General features: G+C 38.2%; 1 protein-coding gene and 1 pseudogene across 8 annotated transcripts in view; one reads left to right on the top strand and one right to left on the bottom strand.

The window, feature by feature from the left end:
* ARID1B (AT rich interactive domain 1B (SWI1-like)) overlaps positions 1–17,085 on the bottom strand; it is a 422,452-nt gene that overhangs the window by 94,306 nt on the left and 311,061 nt on the right. For all 8 annotated transcript variants that reach the window (XM_010840865.1, XM_010840862.1, XM_010840858.1 and 5 more), the window contains one exon: positions 4,711–4,800. In XM_010840865.1, the coding sequence (XP_010839167.1) occupies positions 4,711–4,800 (90 nt within the window). The remainder of the gene's footprint in view (positions 1–4,710; positions 4,801–17,085) is intronic.
* Positions 10,967–13,401, top strand: LOC104989235 (annotated as a pseudogene).

Raw genomic sequence — 17,085 nt, 5'->3', positions numbered from 1 at the left:
CCAGGACGCCCTCCATATGGTCACGGAATGGTGCCTAAGTACTGCCTCCAGCAACAGAATATATTTCCTAGCACATCACAGTCTGGGAGCAGCATCAATTCTGCTTGCAAGCCATATCCAAAAGGGAAGGTTCTTAGTGGTTCTGCTTTCAGCATATCTCAAGGACTAATTAAATCCTCATTACTACCTTCTAATTATTCAAATACTATGGGATTACACTAAGGAAGTCCCTGCTGGCATACTAGATGAAAAGGGTTAAATAACCTATGTTGATTTTGAGAATCCAGATCTAGTTCAGACTTTCAGAAAACCACTAGCACTAACATGAATATTTAACTAGACACCACTGTGAAAATTAAAAGGGAATTCAATTAAAAGGTTTTCAAAAAATTAATTCCGAACCTCTCTACATCTGTCCAAATAAATAAGCCTTCTCGAAACGTTTTCACCTAATTGCTAATCCAATAAACTAGAAGGGCATTTGCTAGTTTCATTAAGCTTAACATTTTACAGAGGTTAAAAATGTGATCATTTTGATGTTAATAATAATTATACTTATTTATCTACTCAGATGGCTATCCTATATTCCCTGCTAGAAAACAGGACACTCTACTAGTAAGCCATTTCTTACTGCCCTTTTCAAATTTTAAGATATATATGTTCAAGATTAAGAAATAAGGATATAGCGAATCTAAACATGTTGGCTACAGTTTTCTTGTAAAATATATTTCAGTATTTTAGGGTTATCTTAACTATTCTTCCAATGCCTTAGTTCATATAAGTCATAGTATTTGACTTTTTGGGTGAGAGCATGTTGTTATATGAGGTCTAGAGAGGAAAGATTTAGTTTAAATAAAAACCAATGGCAATACTAAGCTGAAGTTTTGACGTTTAAAAAGAACAAACATCAGTAATAAAAAAGTTAATACCAAAGAACTTTTTTTATTCACTTAGTAAGAAGCATCACATTGTATGCAAACAGGAGAGTATACATCAAGTTTTATACTGGGAAGTACACGAAACGTAGAGGAGACAATACTACATAAGGATAAAGAAGTCAATAGATCTTCAGAGTGTCTCCCTCCTTCCTGTAAATTCTGATGGCCATACCCACATACACCTTTGTAGATGGAAAATAGAAAACTATAGATACACTTATTTTTGCCTACACACAATGTGGGAAAATGAATTTGTGACTGCTGCTTTTTGATACACTTGACACCAGGACCACCAAGTAAAGAGGGGGTGGGCACCACAGGGTCCCAGGTCTAGATGGAGCACGGACTCTGTGCTCAACCTCGGGACAAGGAGATGGCCTTGCTGCTACCAGCATGGTTCAGACCCTAGGACAGCCTCAGATTTGTAAAATTCTCAACAGGGTATGTAATTTATTAATAAATGTTCTTCCTGAATGGGAATATAAAGATCAAACCCCCAAAATGACAGCAGAGCAAGACAGCAACTTCTTGAGCCTGAAGGGACTGAGCACCAGGGTGGTAGGTCAGCCCGGCTGACCCCCGCAAGGAGTGTGGGAAGGACCCAGAACATTGCACTCCACAGGAAAGCAGGCTTTCCTGAGTCTCTTGTTTTGTGCTGGTGTCTCTGGGCAAGTGTGTTTCTGGATTGTTCGCCATTAAAGTAAATCTATCTCCTATGGGTATATTAAAGAAAATGTGTATAATTGTGGAATTTTACTCTCTTATAATCTTGTTAAAACAAATAAGTGTAAAAGGAAGTGTTTAGCTTGGTTATTTTAGCACTCAGCAGTACAGAAGCTGTGCCTTATCTTGTTTATCAGGGTCCATGGTTTCTGAGAAAGAATACATTTTTAAAAATAAGATGCTAACTCAATGTATTCTTTTCCTCTTCTTTCATTACTTCCTTAAATAAGGGCAGAGGGTATATAACTTATGAAGGTATATGCTAAGTCACTTCAGTCGTGTCCGACTCTTAGCGACCCCATGGACTGCAGCCTACCAGGCTCCTCCGTCCATGGGATTTTCCAAGCAAGAATACTGGAGTGGGGTGCCATTGCCTTCTCCGATAAAGGTATAAAGTAAGTTAAATTACATGGGAATCAATACTGGGGAATTTTATAGTAAAGGCTTTCTTAGATTTACTTTGCACTATATATATTGTTGGTACATACCAAATGATGGTAAAACAAACAAAAAATGCTTTTCATTATTGTATCAAATCCTTAAAATGATTATGTCATCTGCCATTAAAACACATGATCAAATGTTATCAGGCAGGAGCTAACATATCTTCCTAGATTTAAACAAAGTCATTAAAAAAAAAGTACTTGCTACCCAATTTTAGAGGAAATTTAACTCATACACGGCAAAGCACCATCCAAGGGATGCACATGGTGCCTCCAGCACAGTCTCAGGGAAGTAGAAGAACATGTTCGTAAAAATCAATTCAGATTTAGCACATTATAGAAGTCATCTTTTACTATTTGAAGGAAATGGTCATTAAAACTAGCCTGGTTGTCAGTTATGTATCCACTACTAGTTACCAAAATCACACTATACATAAGAGGGGGAAAAAAACTCAAACATATCAACAAGTGGTTTCCATACAGTGACACCAGAGGAATACCTTGGATTTTGTCTTGCAAGGTTAAAAGTTTGATTTAACTACATTTCCTGTCATCTTGTCCTTCACATTCAGCATTCTACACTTTAAAATTTCTCAAATGTGTATCAGGTGGAAGGGGCTGAAAAGACACTGGAGAATGTAGAAGAGGGGTTCTTTTTCAGTTTGTAGCAATAAAGGTTTATTGTAGGATTTCCAAATAAAGTACCTCTTATCTTCCAATGCTTACAAAATAAGCAGAATTCTCCCAGTAGGAATGATGTTACAGGTTTATGGTGAAAATGAAACAACAAATATCTTCATTTTAGCTCTGGGTCTGGCCTGAGTGGGCTTTCAGTACAGGATAATTTTCTCTATTCTTTTTTACTTCACTTCCTTGACCCAGTACCAGAAGGCAGGTACAAACGATAGCCACGAAAAGGGAGTCTGGGGAAACTCCCACTGGCTTGGCTCCAGGGCTCCTTCCAGAAGCGTCTGTCATGTTTCCCAGACAACAGAGCCATAGGGGAGTTAACACAGAACAAGCGATTTATAGAGAGGATGTGACATACAAGACCAATTTACAGGAGGCCACAGTGGAAAGTTGATAGAGAAACAAATACACACATCATACAATGATTAAAACACACTATAGCATCATTATAAAGCAGTGGTTCTTGAGTATGGTCCTTGGACCAGCAGCATCAGCAGCACTGGGGAACTGGTCAGAGATGTGGATTTTCTGATGCAGAATCAGAAACCTGCAGTGTGGCCTAGTAATCCAGCTTAAAAAGTTCTCCAGATGGTTCTCATGCACTCTAAAGCTTAAAAACCACTACTACTCCATTATTAAAACATATCATAGTATTTTGATAAGGGAATTAAAGTATTAACTGCACATTAAATGATAATAAAAAGTTAAATATGTAAAGGTATTAGAAATTAAAATTTCATTTTATTCCTACTAAACATTTATTTTAACACAAATGATGTAGAGATAAGGGTAATCCATCTTTTTACTGGTATTACTTTCTAAATAACATGTTGCTGAGTTTTTAGTATGTAAAATAACTGAAAGTTCATCTAATTAGAAACAAATTATCATCTTTACAACTCATACAGAAATAATTATAAACATTAGGGGTCAGGAGCCTTTAAATACTAGCTACCAAGCCAGCAACTTTTGTCTTCCTGGCAAGTGAGAGAGGAAGTAGAGTGAAGGAAAGTGGCATCTCCATTGTGGGGGGCGGGGCAGGTGGGCAAGGCCTGACTCGTGGGCAGTAGGAGGCGGTGACCAGGCACAGCACTAGATGGTGCAGCACGCCTGTCAATCCTGTCTACACTTATTGGACTAAAATCACCATCTCCACCTTCAATAAGAGTAACTTTCCCTCCAAAAGGGGGAAACAAGACAGAAGCAAACTGATGAAGGACTAAGGCCTCAGTCAAGGCAATAATATATGGGGGTCAACTTGCAGAACTGAGTGAAAGGTCAGAGTCTGCAGATGCGGGACAACCTGAATGCTCAGGAAAAGCTCACATTGCTTTTTCTGGCTCTGACACGAACTAGTCTCTGAGAATGAGAAGGTCATATAGAACCTCTACAGTCCTCAATTTCTTTATTCATAAATTGAGATGAATGGACTCTACAGTCTTCCAGGTCAGCTCCATTTCTGAGATCCTATAATTCTACAAGATAAGGTTTTACTATGCAATTTAAAAATTTACTGTTAAATATCATGGGATAAGTAATTGATCAAAACAGCTAAACAGATGCACTTTACTTCATTAGGACCAATATCAAAATTGAATCATTAATAGTCATTTTTACACAGCTAGATCAAATATCAGACTGCAGTAATGTTTAAACTATACTTCCTGGTTCTATGTGGACATGCAGATTCTCTGGACCTTGAACTGGGATTTGGTAAAACCACCCAATCTACCAGAAACCATCCTTCTTTTCAGTATTTATTGTTATATGTAGGTTCTTAGGTATTTCTTTCATCTGATGAGAAAATGTAATAGCCTTTAAAAAAATGTGTATAAGCAGGTACATAGGTAGCAAACTCACTTAAACCTTACACACTCAAAACACGAAGGTATGTAAGATATGAACTGAAGACCAACCTCTTTCCTGTGGCATTGGTGACTGGCTCAAGGCAGGATGAGAACTGGATTCTGACTGGCTCCCAGGTGGCTGAGGGGGCATCTGACTTCCTGTAAAAACACAGGAGAGGAAGTGGGGATAGGGAACCCTCTGCATTAATGTCACAATTGTGTAAAACCCAAGACACAGTTAAATGTATTTAATCTTCATGATCACAAAAGGTATCGCTCCACAAAGAAAAACATACAGCTCAAAGAGAGTGATATTTTATACTTTTTTTTGTAAAACAAAGAGGAAGCATGCATAAACATATTTATCAAATCACCTCCTGAAAAGTTCAATTTTCTACTGTATGAGTTCCCAAATTCACAAATCAATCTACAAGCTCAAATCTCGAGACATACTTCTACAATACGTTTAACAAAATCCCAGATTGATGAAGTCAACTCAGACTCCCAAGTGGGCAGGCAGCATAGTGGCCAACAATCTTTCATGAGTAATATTTACTTAATATAGCAATAACAACTGACTTCTAAAAACTTCTAAGTCAATCACAGATTCCACAAAAACTTAGAAGGAAAGCTCAATTAAAAGACACACAACTATAAAATATAGTGTACATTATCACTAAAGAAGAAACACTATTCTGTACCTTTTAATCTTTATTGCTAACAGAGCAATAGTGTCTATTTACCACCTATTTGATTTCCATTTAATTTTTGCTTTTTGTCTTTTCAAACTATAAGGTAAGCGCCATGAGACAGGAATCAAGTTGTTTAATTCTTTAGTCCCTCCATCAGCATAACAAATAATTAATAAATCTTTGTTATTTCATGGTCCTTAATCTGAGAATAGGAATTAAAGCAAAACACTTTAATTAACTTTATTAAAATAAAACAAAAAACTTTATTTTATTAACTAAAGACAGACAGTGAATTATATGAGGTCTAGAGACATGATTTTTTAGCTTAAGAACAATCAGCTCACTTTCTGCCTCAGAAGTATAGATACATTTCTGAGAGTAAAAGTACTATAAAGTAACAAAGGCAGTTGAATTTAGCATAATCCTCAAAGGGATTCATTTGTGTTTTGTTTGAATGAATTTGTTTGTTTGAATGAATTCATTCATTTATTTACTCTTAGACATCTGCAGTAAATTAGTATTAGTACCAAATAAATAAAGCAAAAATACTTACATTTGGGTAAAAACAACTTCTAGGGTAAACACTGCCATCAACTTGGCTACAGATACACAAAAGTTGCTGTGTGTCCACTCAGGGTCATGTGCTTCCTATGAAATACCCTACGGCCCCTAAGCTCCAGTCCATTTAGAAATTTAAAGCACTCTGCAGCCAAATACTGACTTTTTAAAATGTCAATGGGGAATCAATTGCAGTAAGATAGTAAGTGCTTACATTTTAATGATTGTTTCTACATGACAGACTGAATTCATAGACTCATGACAGTAAAAACAAAACAAAACAAAACACAGTGATTCTAAGGACACCACTGCTTACACTATACATGCCCCAGGCACTGCTCTTATATACCATATTTCAAGTAAACATAAAAAAGGCTGTAAGAAAGCTCATGAATTTATAAAATACTGCCATATTCAAGCAGCACTAGTGGTTGTCTGGTGCATTTCTAAGAGATCTCGCTTTAAAGCTATGAGTTACCTACTCATTTATTAAATCTGTCCTTTAAAGAAACAAAGAGTCTTTTCATGGTAACGATAGACTTGCCCAAACTGTTTTAAATTCTCCATTTGGTTTCAATCCCTGTCTTTCCATCAGTAGTTTCATAGTTACTAAGAAATAACTTCATCTCCCATTAGCATAGGTATAAAGCATAGTCACAGCAGATGACTGTGACATGATCAGAAAACATGTTTGAGAAATGTAATACAGATGATCCATTTCTGTCCACTGTCCATATAAAGAAGACAATTCAGAGCTTTTTGAACCAAATGAAATGACTAAACACCTCTCGAACCACAGATTTCTATATGTCATATGTATGATGTTAAGTAAAACCTTTTAAACAAAGTGTGGTTAACTATTTTAAAAGAGAATGTTTCATATGTAATAAATAAACCAAATTCATGAGAAGGCTTTAACAGTAAAACTAAGTGTTTAAAGAAAGTCTCATTTTCCCCCTAGTTTGTGTCTATGATGACGTAAGCACAACGTGGTGACGTAAGCACAACGTGGTGACGTAAGCACTATCTGTGAGGTAGAACAAATTTCACCACTTCACATGGAGGTATTCACTCTTCAATGGCTATGTACACAATACTGTCCAAAATTTCTGGTGCAACTAAAAAATGAAACATCAGTAAATGACCTTAATGTCTGCTTTTGCCAACTTAAAATTCTAAGCACAAGCTTATATTAAAATTTTTTACAGAAGAGCTCTTATGTGCAATTAATTTAAGACTCAGAGTAAAGCTATAAAGCCAGTATAAGAGTGCTGTGCTCAGTTGTGCTCAACTCTTTGTCAGACTCCTCTGTCCATGGGATTCTCCAGGCAAGAATACTGGAGTGGGTTGTCAGTTCCTCCCTGAGGGGATCTTCGCAACCTAGGGATAGAACCTGCATCTTTTACATTTTTTGCATTGGCAGGTGGATTCTTTACCACTAGCACCACCTGTATAAGGGGCTGTCGTATATCCCTTAGCCCACCTCTCCTAGTGATCACACCTTATAGAACCTTTATATAATTATCAAGAGGAACTTAAAATGGTAAGAAATTATTAAAGATATTTGAATTTTACCATTTTTTCCAGTCAGTGCTTCATTTTCCCTTCTAGGGTCTCAGATTGCATCTAGTTGTTATTTCTCCTCGGTCTCCTTCAGTCTAATCTGTCTTTCCTTATATTTATGACCTTGATGCTTTTGAAGAGTTCAGATAAGTCGTTTCGTAGAATGTTCCTCAATTTGGCTTAGTCTGTTACTGTGTCAGGATTGAAGCAAGGTAATGCATTTTAGGACGAGTATGACAAAAGTGTTGTGCTCTTTTCAGTTCATTCTACCAAGAGGTTAATGACATTGACGTTTCACTTGTGGTGACTTTTGCCTTGATTACTTGGCAAAGCTGTTGTCTACCAAGCGCCAATAAAAAGTTACTGCATTTTGCTCTTTGTAGTTGATGAGTATCTTAGGGGAGATATTGAGACTCTGCAAATTCTCTGTCTCCTCAATCTTGTACCCACTAATTTTAGCATCCATTAGAGAATCCTGTCTGCAGCATTTACTACAATGGTGCTTGCTAATGGTAATTCTTTATTTCCCTCTTTCCTTCCACGTTTGTGAATGGGAATCTACTATGAGGAAGAATTATCTCTTCTTCTCCACTTGTTCAGATATTTATTAGACTGCTTCTATCCACATGGACTCAATGTGGCAGACACATCAGAGAATGACTTCCAATGAGTCAAATTCCTATGTAATCTCCACTTTTTCACTGAGGGCAAAACCTGTGACTTGGTTTCTAATCAAAGAATATAACAGAAGTGATGGGATATCATTTCTAAAATTATTTTATATGGCAAAATTAAAGGGATTTTATAGACATAATTAAAGTCCATAATTGGTTGACTTTGAAATAATCAAACGGGAAGTAACCCTGTGAGGCATGATGCCAAGAAATGGCTTAGGCCTTCTTTGAGCTGAAGGATGCTCCCGATGGCCTTGACGAAGTAAGCTTCTATGATGGGAACTGAGCTGCACGGCAAGGACAAGGCAGCCTCTGGAACTTCAGGGCCTCACTTCTACAAACACTAGAAACAAATTCTTCCAAACAGTCTGAATGAGACTAGAAGCAAAGTATCCCTGAGTTGAGCCTCCAGATGAATATGAGACAACCCAACACTTGCTTGGACTAGAGCCTTTCAACCCTGAGAAGAGGACCTAGTGAGGCTGTGAATGGACTCATGACCAGGGAAAATGCGAGATCAATAAATGTGTGTTGCTTTATGCTGCTAAATTGTGATTTGTCATACTGAACAGAAAACTCACACACTCATGGATTAAAATCCAATTGTGCCATTATTTTGTTGCTCAAGTTGTTCCAGCTTTGACCATTAGAAGCTCCTTCAAATCTTTATTTTTTAGAAGTCACAAGGAATTCCAGGCTCATCTTTTATTTTCCTCACCCCAGTTCTATAATCAGTCACCTCTCCTCAGAGCTCTGGTTCTTTTTAGTGGAGAATGGTGTTAAGAGACTAAAATCTGGGCATTGGGCCTACTCATTATTTCTGAGGAGTTACTGCTTCTAGCCTCTCTCAGTGAAGAGATCATGTACACCAATCTGTACATATATACTCTATACCTCAGTATTTGTGTGTGTATAAAATCGTGAGTTTGGGGCTTCCCTAGTGGCTCAGTGGTAAAGAAACCGCCTGCCAGTGAAGGAGATCCAAGAGACCTGGGTTCAATCCCTGAGTTGGGAAGATACCCTGGAGAAGGAAATGGCAACCCAATCCAGGGTTCTTGCCTGGAAAATTCCATGGACCGAGGAGTGTTGGTGGGCTGTAGTCCAGGGGGTTGCAAAGAGTTGGACATGACTGAGCAACTGCACACACACACACTATTGTATTTGGTTAGCTTAGTATTTTCCTTAGAATTTTAACACTAGAAGAGGTTTTGAGGGAATTTTTCTAATTAAAAATAGCTTTTAAGAACTAAATCAAAATAATCATCAATTAAACATTTGAAAGAACAAAACATTAGGATTTTAGTTTATAACAAAACTGAGAGAGACAGGCTAATAAGTATACTTTTGGTTAATTAGCACACATCTAGTAATTGTATAACTTACAGTGGACGTCCCAAGACATGAATATATTACAGCCTGGTATACTTCATAGACCAAGACGGTGGGGCAGTCAGGACTCACAAGTTTAAGTTCTGTTTCTTATAGGCAACACAGTCTTAACACTCCCCATAGTTCTTATCTTACTTCTCTGTGTCATTTGTCCTATTCTCACCTGAACATAAATTATGTGAGTACTAAGAACTCTGTTTCTTTCCCTACTATATCCTTTGAACCAGACATATAAGTAAGCATTCAGTAAATATTTGTTGATTAAATAAATGTGTGGCTGATTGATTACTCCAGAAACCAAGTGCAGACTAATAGTTAGATCTTTATAAGTTGTCAGTGATCATGTAGCTTTATCTTACTATTCCAGAGTAGGAACAGGCAAACTCTTCCCTATAAACTGCCAGACAGGATACATTTCAGGTTTTGCAGGCCATATGTTCTCTGTCTCAACCATTCACCTCAGCTGCTGTCGTGCAAAAGAAGCCACAGACAACATGTAAACAGAGCAGCATAAATAAAACTTTATTTACAAAAACAGGTGGCAAGCTGGATTTGTCCCAAAGGTGGTAGTTGCTGATCCCTATACTAAACTACAATATCATTAAAGAAACATTCAGGAACACTTGCTCAGAAAGTCAGTAAACATCAAATGGCATTTATTAACAACAGTGATGACTTAGAAAGCCAGCACACCCTCCAAACTTAGTAAAGAGGCCTACATAAATAAATGCCAGTAAGAATTTCGTTTGTGCCCTCTTCCAAATCAGATCTAGTATAGGGTGCCCTGGATTCCCCAGCACTTAATTCGAGTGCAATTGTAAGATTTAAATGGCAAGTGCATTTAGCAGATATATTTTTAGAGAAGCAATTCCTTGCAGTTTTATGCTCCCAACTTTCTTTGGCCAGACTGAAACAAATAAATCAGAACTATTGATCAGATGCAATCATATTTAACTTATATTCTATCACTGTTGTGTTGGGGCAGCAGAGAATAAACATGAGATAAATAGGATTTCTACATTAATCATTTATTGAGGCCAAAATTTCCCTGGGTTAATTCCTTTCTAAATTACTATAGCATACAACAACAGGAACTCAGTAAGAACAAGCACACTAACTCTGAACTACAACAGCCTCTGGCAAGCAAATCACTCACCTTTTTAAAAGTAATACCATGCTATCTCTAAATAATACTAATAGACAAAGAAATACCCAGAAATCTCATTTTTCAAAAGTTGTAGTGGCCAGGAGAAAAGCATTGCTTCCCTTCACGCTGTTGTCACTTAAAAAAAAAAAAAATCAACCTAAGATGGATTTGGGCTTCCCTTGTGGCTCAGCTGGTAAAGAATCCACCTGCAATGTGGGAGACCTGGGTTCGATCTCTGAGTTGGGCAGATCCCCCGGAGAAGGGAAAGGCTACCCACTCCAGTATTCTGGCCTAGAGAATTCCATGAATTGTATAATCCATGGGGTCACAAAGAGTTGGACACGACTGAGTGAATTCACTTTCACAAGATGGATTTAGTCAACCTAGATGGAATAATGATATAATTAATCAACAGGGTAAATCTGGAGTTTTAATGACAGACACTACCTGATTTCAACTTTCCTGCCTGGAATCCATTCTCCCTCTCCAATTTTACTACATTAACTGACACTGGAAAAAAGTGGATAAAGACATAGCAACATCTGGAAAGCATATTTATTTGTCTTAACAATTTCTTACATAAATTGGAGATGGTTTTAGTTGAATGTAAAAAATGACATTAAGAAAAACCACTCCGTGATGAGAGACCCCAAAACAAAACGTTCCAGGGGCTTTGGTTTTGTGACTTATTCTTGTGTTGAAGAAGTGGATGCAGCGATGTATGCTCGACCGCACAAGCGTGTAGTGGAACCAAAGAGAGCTGTTTCTAGAGAGGATTCTGTAAAGCCTGGTGCCCATCTAACAGTGAAGAAAATTTTTGTTGGTGGTATTCAAGAAGATACAGAAGAATATAATTTGAGAGACTGCTTTGAAAAGTATGGCAAGATTGAAACCATAGAAGTTATGGAAGACAGGCAGAGTGGGAAAAAGAGAGGATGTGCTTTTGTAACTTTTGATGATCATGATACAGTTGATAAAATTGTTGTTCAGAAATACCACACCATTAATGGGCATAATTGTGAAGTGAAAAAGGCCCTTTCTAAACAAGAGATGCAATCTGCTGGATCACAAAGAGGTCGTGGAGGTGGATCTGGCAACTTTATGGGTCGTGGAGGAAACTCTGGAGGTGGTGGGGGTAACTTTGGTGGAAGAGGAGGCTGTGGTGGTGGAGGTGGTGGCAGCAGAGGGAGCTATGGAGGAGGCGATGGTGGATATAATGGATTTGGAGGGGATGGAGGCAACTATGGCGGTGGTCCTGGTTATAGTAGTAGAGGAGGTTACGGTGGTGGTGGACCAGGAGGATATGGAAACCAAGGTGGTGGATACGGTGGCGGTGGTGGAGGATATGATGGTTACAATGAAGGAGGAAATTTTGGAGGTAACTATGGTGGTGGTGGAAACTATAATGATTTTGGAAATTATAGTGGACAACAGCAGTCAAATTATGGACCCATGAAAGGGGGTAGTTTTGGTGGAAGAAGCTCAGGCAGTCCCTATGGTGGTGGTTATGGATCTGGTGGTGGAAGTGGTGGATATGGTAGCAGAAGGTTCTAAAAACTCAGAAGAAAAGGGCTATAGTTCTTAGCAGGAGAGCAAGGAGTTGTCAGGAAAGCTGCAGGTTACTTTGAGACAGTCGTCCCAAATGCGTTAGAGGAACTGTAAAAATCTGCCACAGAAGGAACGATGATCCATAGTCAGAAAAGTTACTGCAGCTTAAACAGGAAACCCTTCTTGTTCAGGACTGTCATAGCCACAGTTTGCAAAAAGTGCAGCTATTGATTAATGCAATGTAGTGTGAATTAGATGTACATTCCTGAGGTCTTTTATCTGTTTTAGCTTTGTCTTTTTCTTTTTCTTTTCATTACACCAGGTATATTGCCCTGTAAATTGTGGTAGTGGTACCATGAATAAAAAATTAAGGAATTAAAAAAAAAAAGAAAAACCACTCCGTACTTACTATATACAAGGCACTGTACTAAATGATATTTCACCATTAGTATTTCAAGAGGATTGGCTTCTTAAAATTAACATGAAATGACACATTGACTCACAGAGACCTTAACGATTTTGTTAGCCCATCTTGCTCAATAAAGATCGTTAGGGTATGTGGGGATCATGAGGTGTTTAGTGACAAAAACTTGGATCTAAATTTAGTTTTTTAAATTAATAAGGGTAACACAGGCTTGTTAGAAAACACACGACCTGCAAATTATGTGATTTAAATTGCCAGCTGAGGCTGTTGTTGAATATTGAGAAGAAATGAGGAATATTTCCATTTTGTGAATAATTCTATGACCACATTCTTTCCCTGGAATGCTGCTACAAAAATCAATATATATTTTATATATAGAATTTTGAGCAATTAGCAACTGAATTATTCTCCCAGTTTTTAAGAAATCTTGGTAGTCACTAACTTTAGTGAGGAGTTGCTGTTTTTTTTTTTTTTTAAAGTATACATTGTAAAAATTACTGCTATCAATTACGAATACATCACAGTCATGATCAATTTTCATTTTGCACTGTCATTCATTATTCAATTCTGTCCATCCCAAACTAAGACATTGGGTTGCATTTTTCTAATACATCCTCATACTTCATGTTATGGAAATCAGCTCTCTCAAGCAGAACATGAGACTCCTTTGCCACAGTCTGACTTTATAGATTTTCTGGAGGATATAATTTCTTATATTTTGCAGCTGCTGCTGCTGCTTCAGTCGCGTCCGACTCTGTGCAACCCCATAGACGGCAGCCCACCAGGCTCCCCCGTCCCTGGGATTCTCCAGGCAAGAACACTGGAGTGGGTTGCCATGTCCTTCTCCAATGCATTTAAAGTGAAAACTGAAAGTGAAGTCGCTTAGTCGTGTCCGACTCTTAGCGACCTCATGGACTGCAGCCCACCAGGCTCCTCCATTCATAGGATTTTCCAGGCAAGAGTACTGGAGTGGGGTTCATTTCTAAAACACAAAGTCCTTGTTGTTGTTGTTGTTGTTCAGTCACTCAGTTGTGTCTAACTCTTTGTGACCCCGTGGACTGCAGCACGCCAGGCTTCCCTGTCCTTCATCATCTCCCAGAGTTGCCAAAACTCATGTCCATCAAGTCGGTGATGCCATCCACCCATCTCATACTCTGTCATCCCCTTTTCCTTCTGACTTCAATCTTTCCCAACATCAGGGTCTTTTCCAATGAGTCAGCTCTTCACATCAGTTGGCCAAAGCACTGGCGCTTCAGCTTCATCATCAGTCCTTCCAATGAATATTCAGGGTTGATTTCCTTTAGGATTGACTGGTTTGATCTCCTTGTAGTCCAAGGGACTCTCAAGAGTCTTCTCCAACACCACAGTTCAAGAGCATCAGTTCACTGGTGCTCAGCCTTCTTTAAAGTCCAACTCTCACATTCATACATGACTACTAGAAAATCATAGCTTTGACTAAATGGACCTTTGTTGGCAAAGTAATGTCTCTGCTTTTTAATATGCTATCTAGGTTTGTCATAGGTTTTCTTCCAAGGAGCAAGGGTCTTTTAATTTCATGGCAGCGGTCACTGTCCACAGTGGTTTTAGAGCCCAAGAAAATAAAGTCTGTCACTATTTTCATTGTTCCCCCATCTATTTGCCATGAAGTGATAGGACCAGATGCTATGATCTTGGATTTCTGAATGTTGAGTTTTAAGCCAGATTTTTTCATTCATCTTTCTCACCTTCAAGAGGTTCTTTAGTTTCTCTTTGCTTTCTACTATAAGGGTGGTGTCATATGCATATCTGAGGTTATTGATCTTTCTCCCAGCAATCTTGACTCCAGCTTGCGCTTTATCCAGCCCAGCATTTTGCATGATGTACTCTGCACACAAGCTAAGTAAGCAAGGTGACAATGTACAACCTTGATGTACTCCTTTTACAATCTGGAACCAGTCCGTTGTTCCATGTCCATTTCTAATTGTTGCTTCTTGACCTGTATACAGGTTTCTTAGGAGGCAGGTAAGGTGGTCTGATATTCCCATCTCTCAGAATTTTCCACAGTTCGTTGTGATCCACATATCCAAAGGCTTTAGTGTAGTCAATCAAGCAGAAGTAGATGCTTTTCTGGAACTCTCTTGCTTTTTCTATGATCCAATGGATGTTGGCAATTTGATCTCTGGTGACTTTTCTAAATCCAGCTTGAATATGTGGAAGTTCTCAGTTCACGTACTGTTGACTAGCCTGGAGGATTTTGAGCATTACTTGCTAGCACGTGAAGTGAGTGCAATTGTGTGGTAGTTTGAACACTCTTTGGCATTGCCCTTCTTTGGGATTGAAATGAAAACTGACCTCTTCTAGTCCCGTGGCCATTGCTGAGTTTTCCAAAATTGCTGGCATACTGAGTGCAGAACTTTAATAGCATCATCTTTTAGGGTTTCAAATAGCTCAGCTAGAATTCTATTACCCCTACTACCTCATTCATAGCGACGCTTCTTAAGGCCCACTTGACTTCGCATTCCAGGATGTCTGGTTCTAGGTGAGTGATCACATGATAGTGGTTATCTGGGTCATTAAGATCTTTTTTGTAGAGTTCTTCTGTGTATTCTTGCTACCTCCTCTTAATATCTTCTGCTTCTCTTAGGTTCATACCATTTCTGTCCTTTATTATGCCTGTATTTGCATGAAATATTTCCTTGGTATGTCTAACTTTCTTGAAGAGATCTCTAGTCTTTCCCACTCTATTGTTTTCCTCTATTTCTTTGCAATGCTCACTTACAAAGGCTTTCTTATTTCTCCTTGCTATTTTTTGGAACTCTGCATTCAAATGGGTGTATTATTCCTTTTCTCCTTTGCCTTTTGTTTCTCTTCTTTTCTCAGCTATTTGTAAGGCCTCTTTACAAATAGCTGATCCTAACACAAAGTATTGGTTAGGATCCTTTCTTTGCTGTGATAAAGGACAAACATGATTTTCTTTATAGATGGCAATGGTGGATAGCATGGTGGGCCCTATATCTACGGAAATCACTGAACATCTTATCTACGATCATATCCAAATCAATGTGATTAGATAGTGCAGTTCTACAATGCAAGCAGCAAAGACTTCCCCAGTCATCTTTATAGTAAACCAAAATATCTGCATAACACCTAAGAGCAATGGTGTGAGTGAAAAACGAGCTTTCAATAATCCATAAATTCAATGAATGTCCTAGTCTTAAGCATTTATTTAGATGTTTTGGAAAATCCATAAATTATTTTGAGTATAGCATCTCTCTGTAGGTATCTCCTGTTTAATCTGTTTCAATAAAGGGAAAAACTTTTTTTTCTTATTCAGATTCATGAAGCCAGCTACCCCAGTGTGCTCCAAAGCGACATTTAAAATGTGGAATCTGCTCAGGATGCAGCTTAGTGCTTACAGTGAACAATTTACTAAAGGACTTGACTATGGACTCCCAGTATTTACTAATGTTTGGAGTGTTTTAAATAGGATCTCACTCTTACCAGGAGGTGCTGTACCAGGTTAAGGAAGGTGGAAAGCCAGCTGTGAACAGGCTGTCAACACAATACCTTACTATGAACCAACTCTATCTCAAACTAGAGTATAAAATAGAAAGGAACACTTTCCTCTTCCTGTACCCTTCAAATGGGAACAAAGAGCCATAGCAACCTGCTCCCTCAACTTTAAACAGCAAACATGAACCTTGGATGACAAACCTTTCTCTGTCTTATGGTTCAAAAGTTCATTCAAAATAGGGTAAGATTTTCCCAAGTCCTTACCCAAGAAATTGCAAACTGTTGATGTGTCACTGGTTCCTGAAAATAAAAATCAGTACTGCAGAGGCATAACATGTGTATTTCTACGACATGAAGGTAATGAAGAAATCCCCAAGAACATGACAGAACCCTTACAAGAACCACATATCTTCACTCCAAACATGCAAATACCTGCTGTATTGTGTTTCCAACTATTCCCTCCACTGTTATGAGTGTTATGAGTCTCACTATTAACCTCACCGCTGAAGTCCAACACAGAGTAGGTGCAAAGGCCTATCACCCATTTTACATAAAAATTATGCCCTCAAAGGGTTGTACTATAAACTCTCTGGGTTTTGTTTTTTGTAAGCTTGCTATTATACATTATTATTTTACTTGGCCCACTGGATTCAAACCAGAAGTTTTCTAATTGCCCTCTGGTATTAAGTACTGGTTCCAAATAGGAAAAGGAGTTCATCAAGGCTGTATATTGTTACCCTGTTTATTTAACTTATATGCAATGAGTACATCATGAGAAATGCTGGACTGGAAGAAACACAAGATGGAATCAAGATTGCCGGGAGAAATATCAATCACCTCAGATATGCAGATGACACCACCCTTATGGCAGAAAGTGAAGAGGAACTCAAAAGCCTCTTGATGAAAGTGAAAGTGGAGAGTGAAAAAGTTGGCTTAAAGCTCAACATTCAGAAAATG

This window comes from Bison bison, unplaced genomic scaffold (assembly GCF_000754665.1).
Source record: "Bison bison bison isolate TAMUID 2011002044 unplaced genomic scaffold, Bison_UMD1.0 scf7180017864148, whole genome shotgun sequence".
Classification (NCBI taxonomy): domain Eukaryota; kingdom Metazoa; phylum Chordata; class Mammalia; order Artiodactyla; family Bovidae; genus Bison; species Bison bison.
This window is presented reverse-complemented; position numbering and strand designations above follow the sequence as displayed.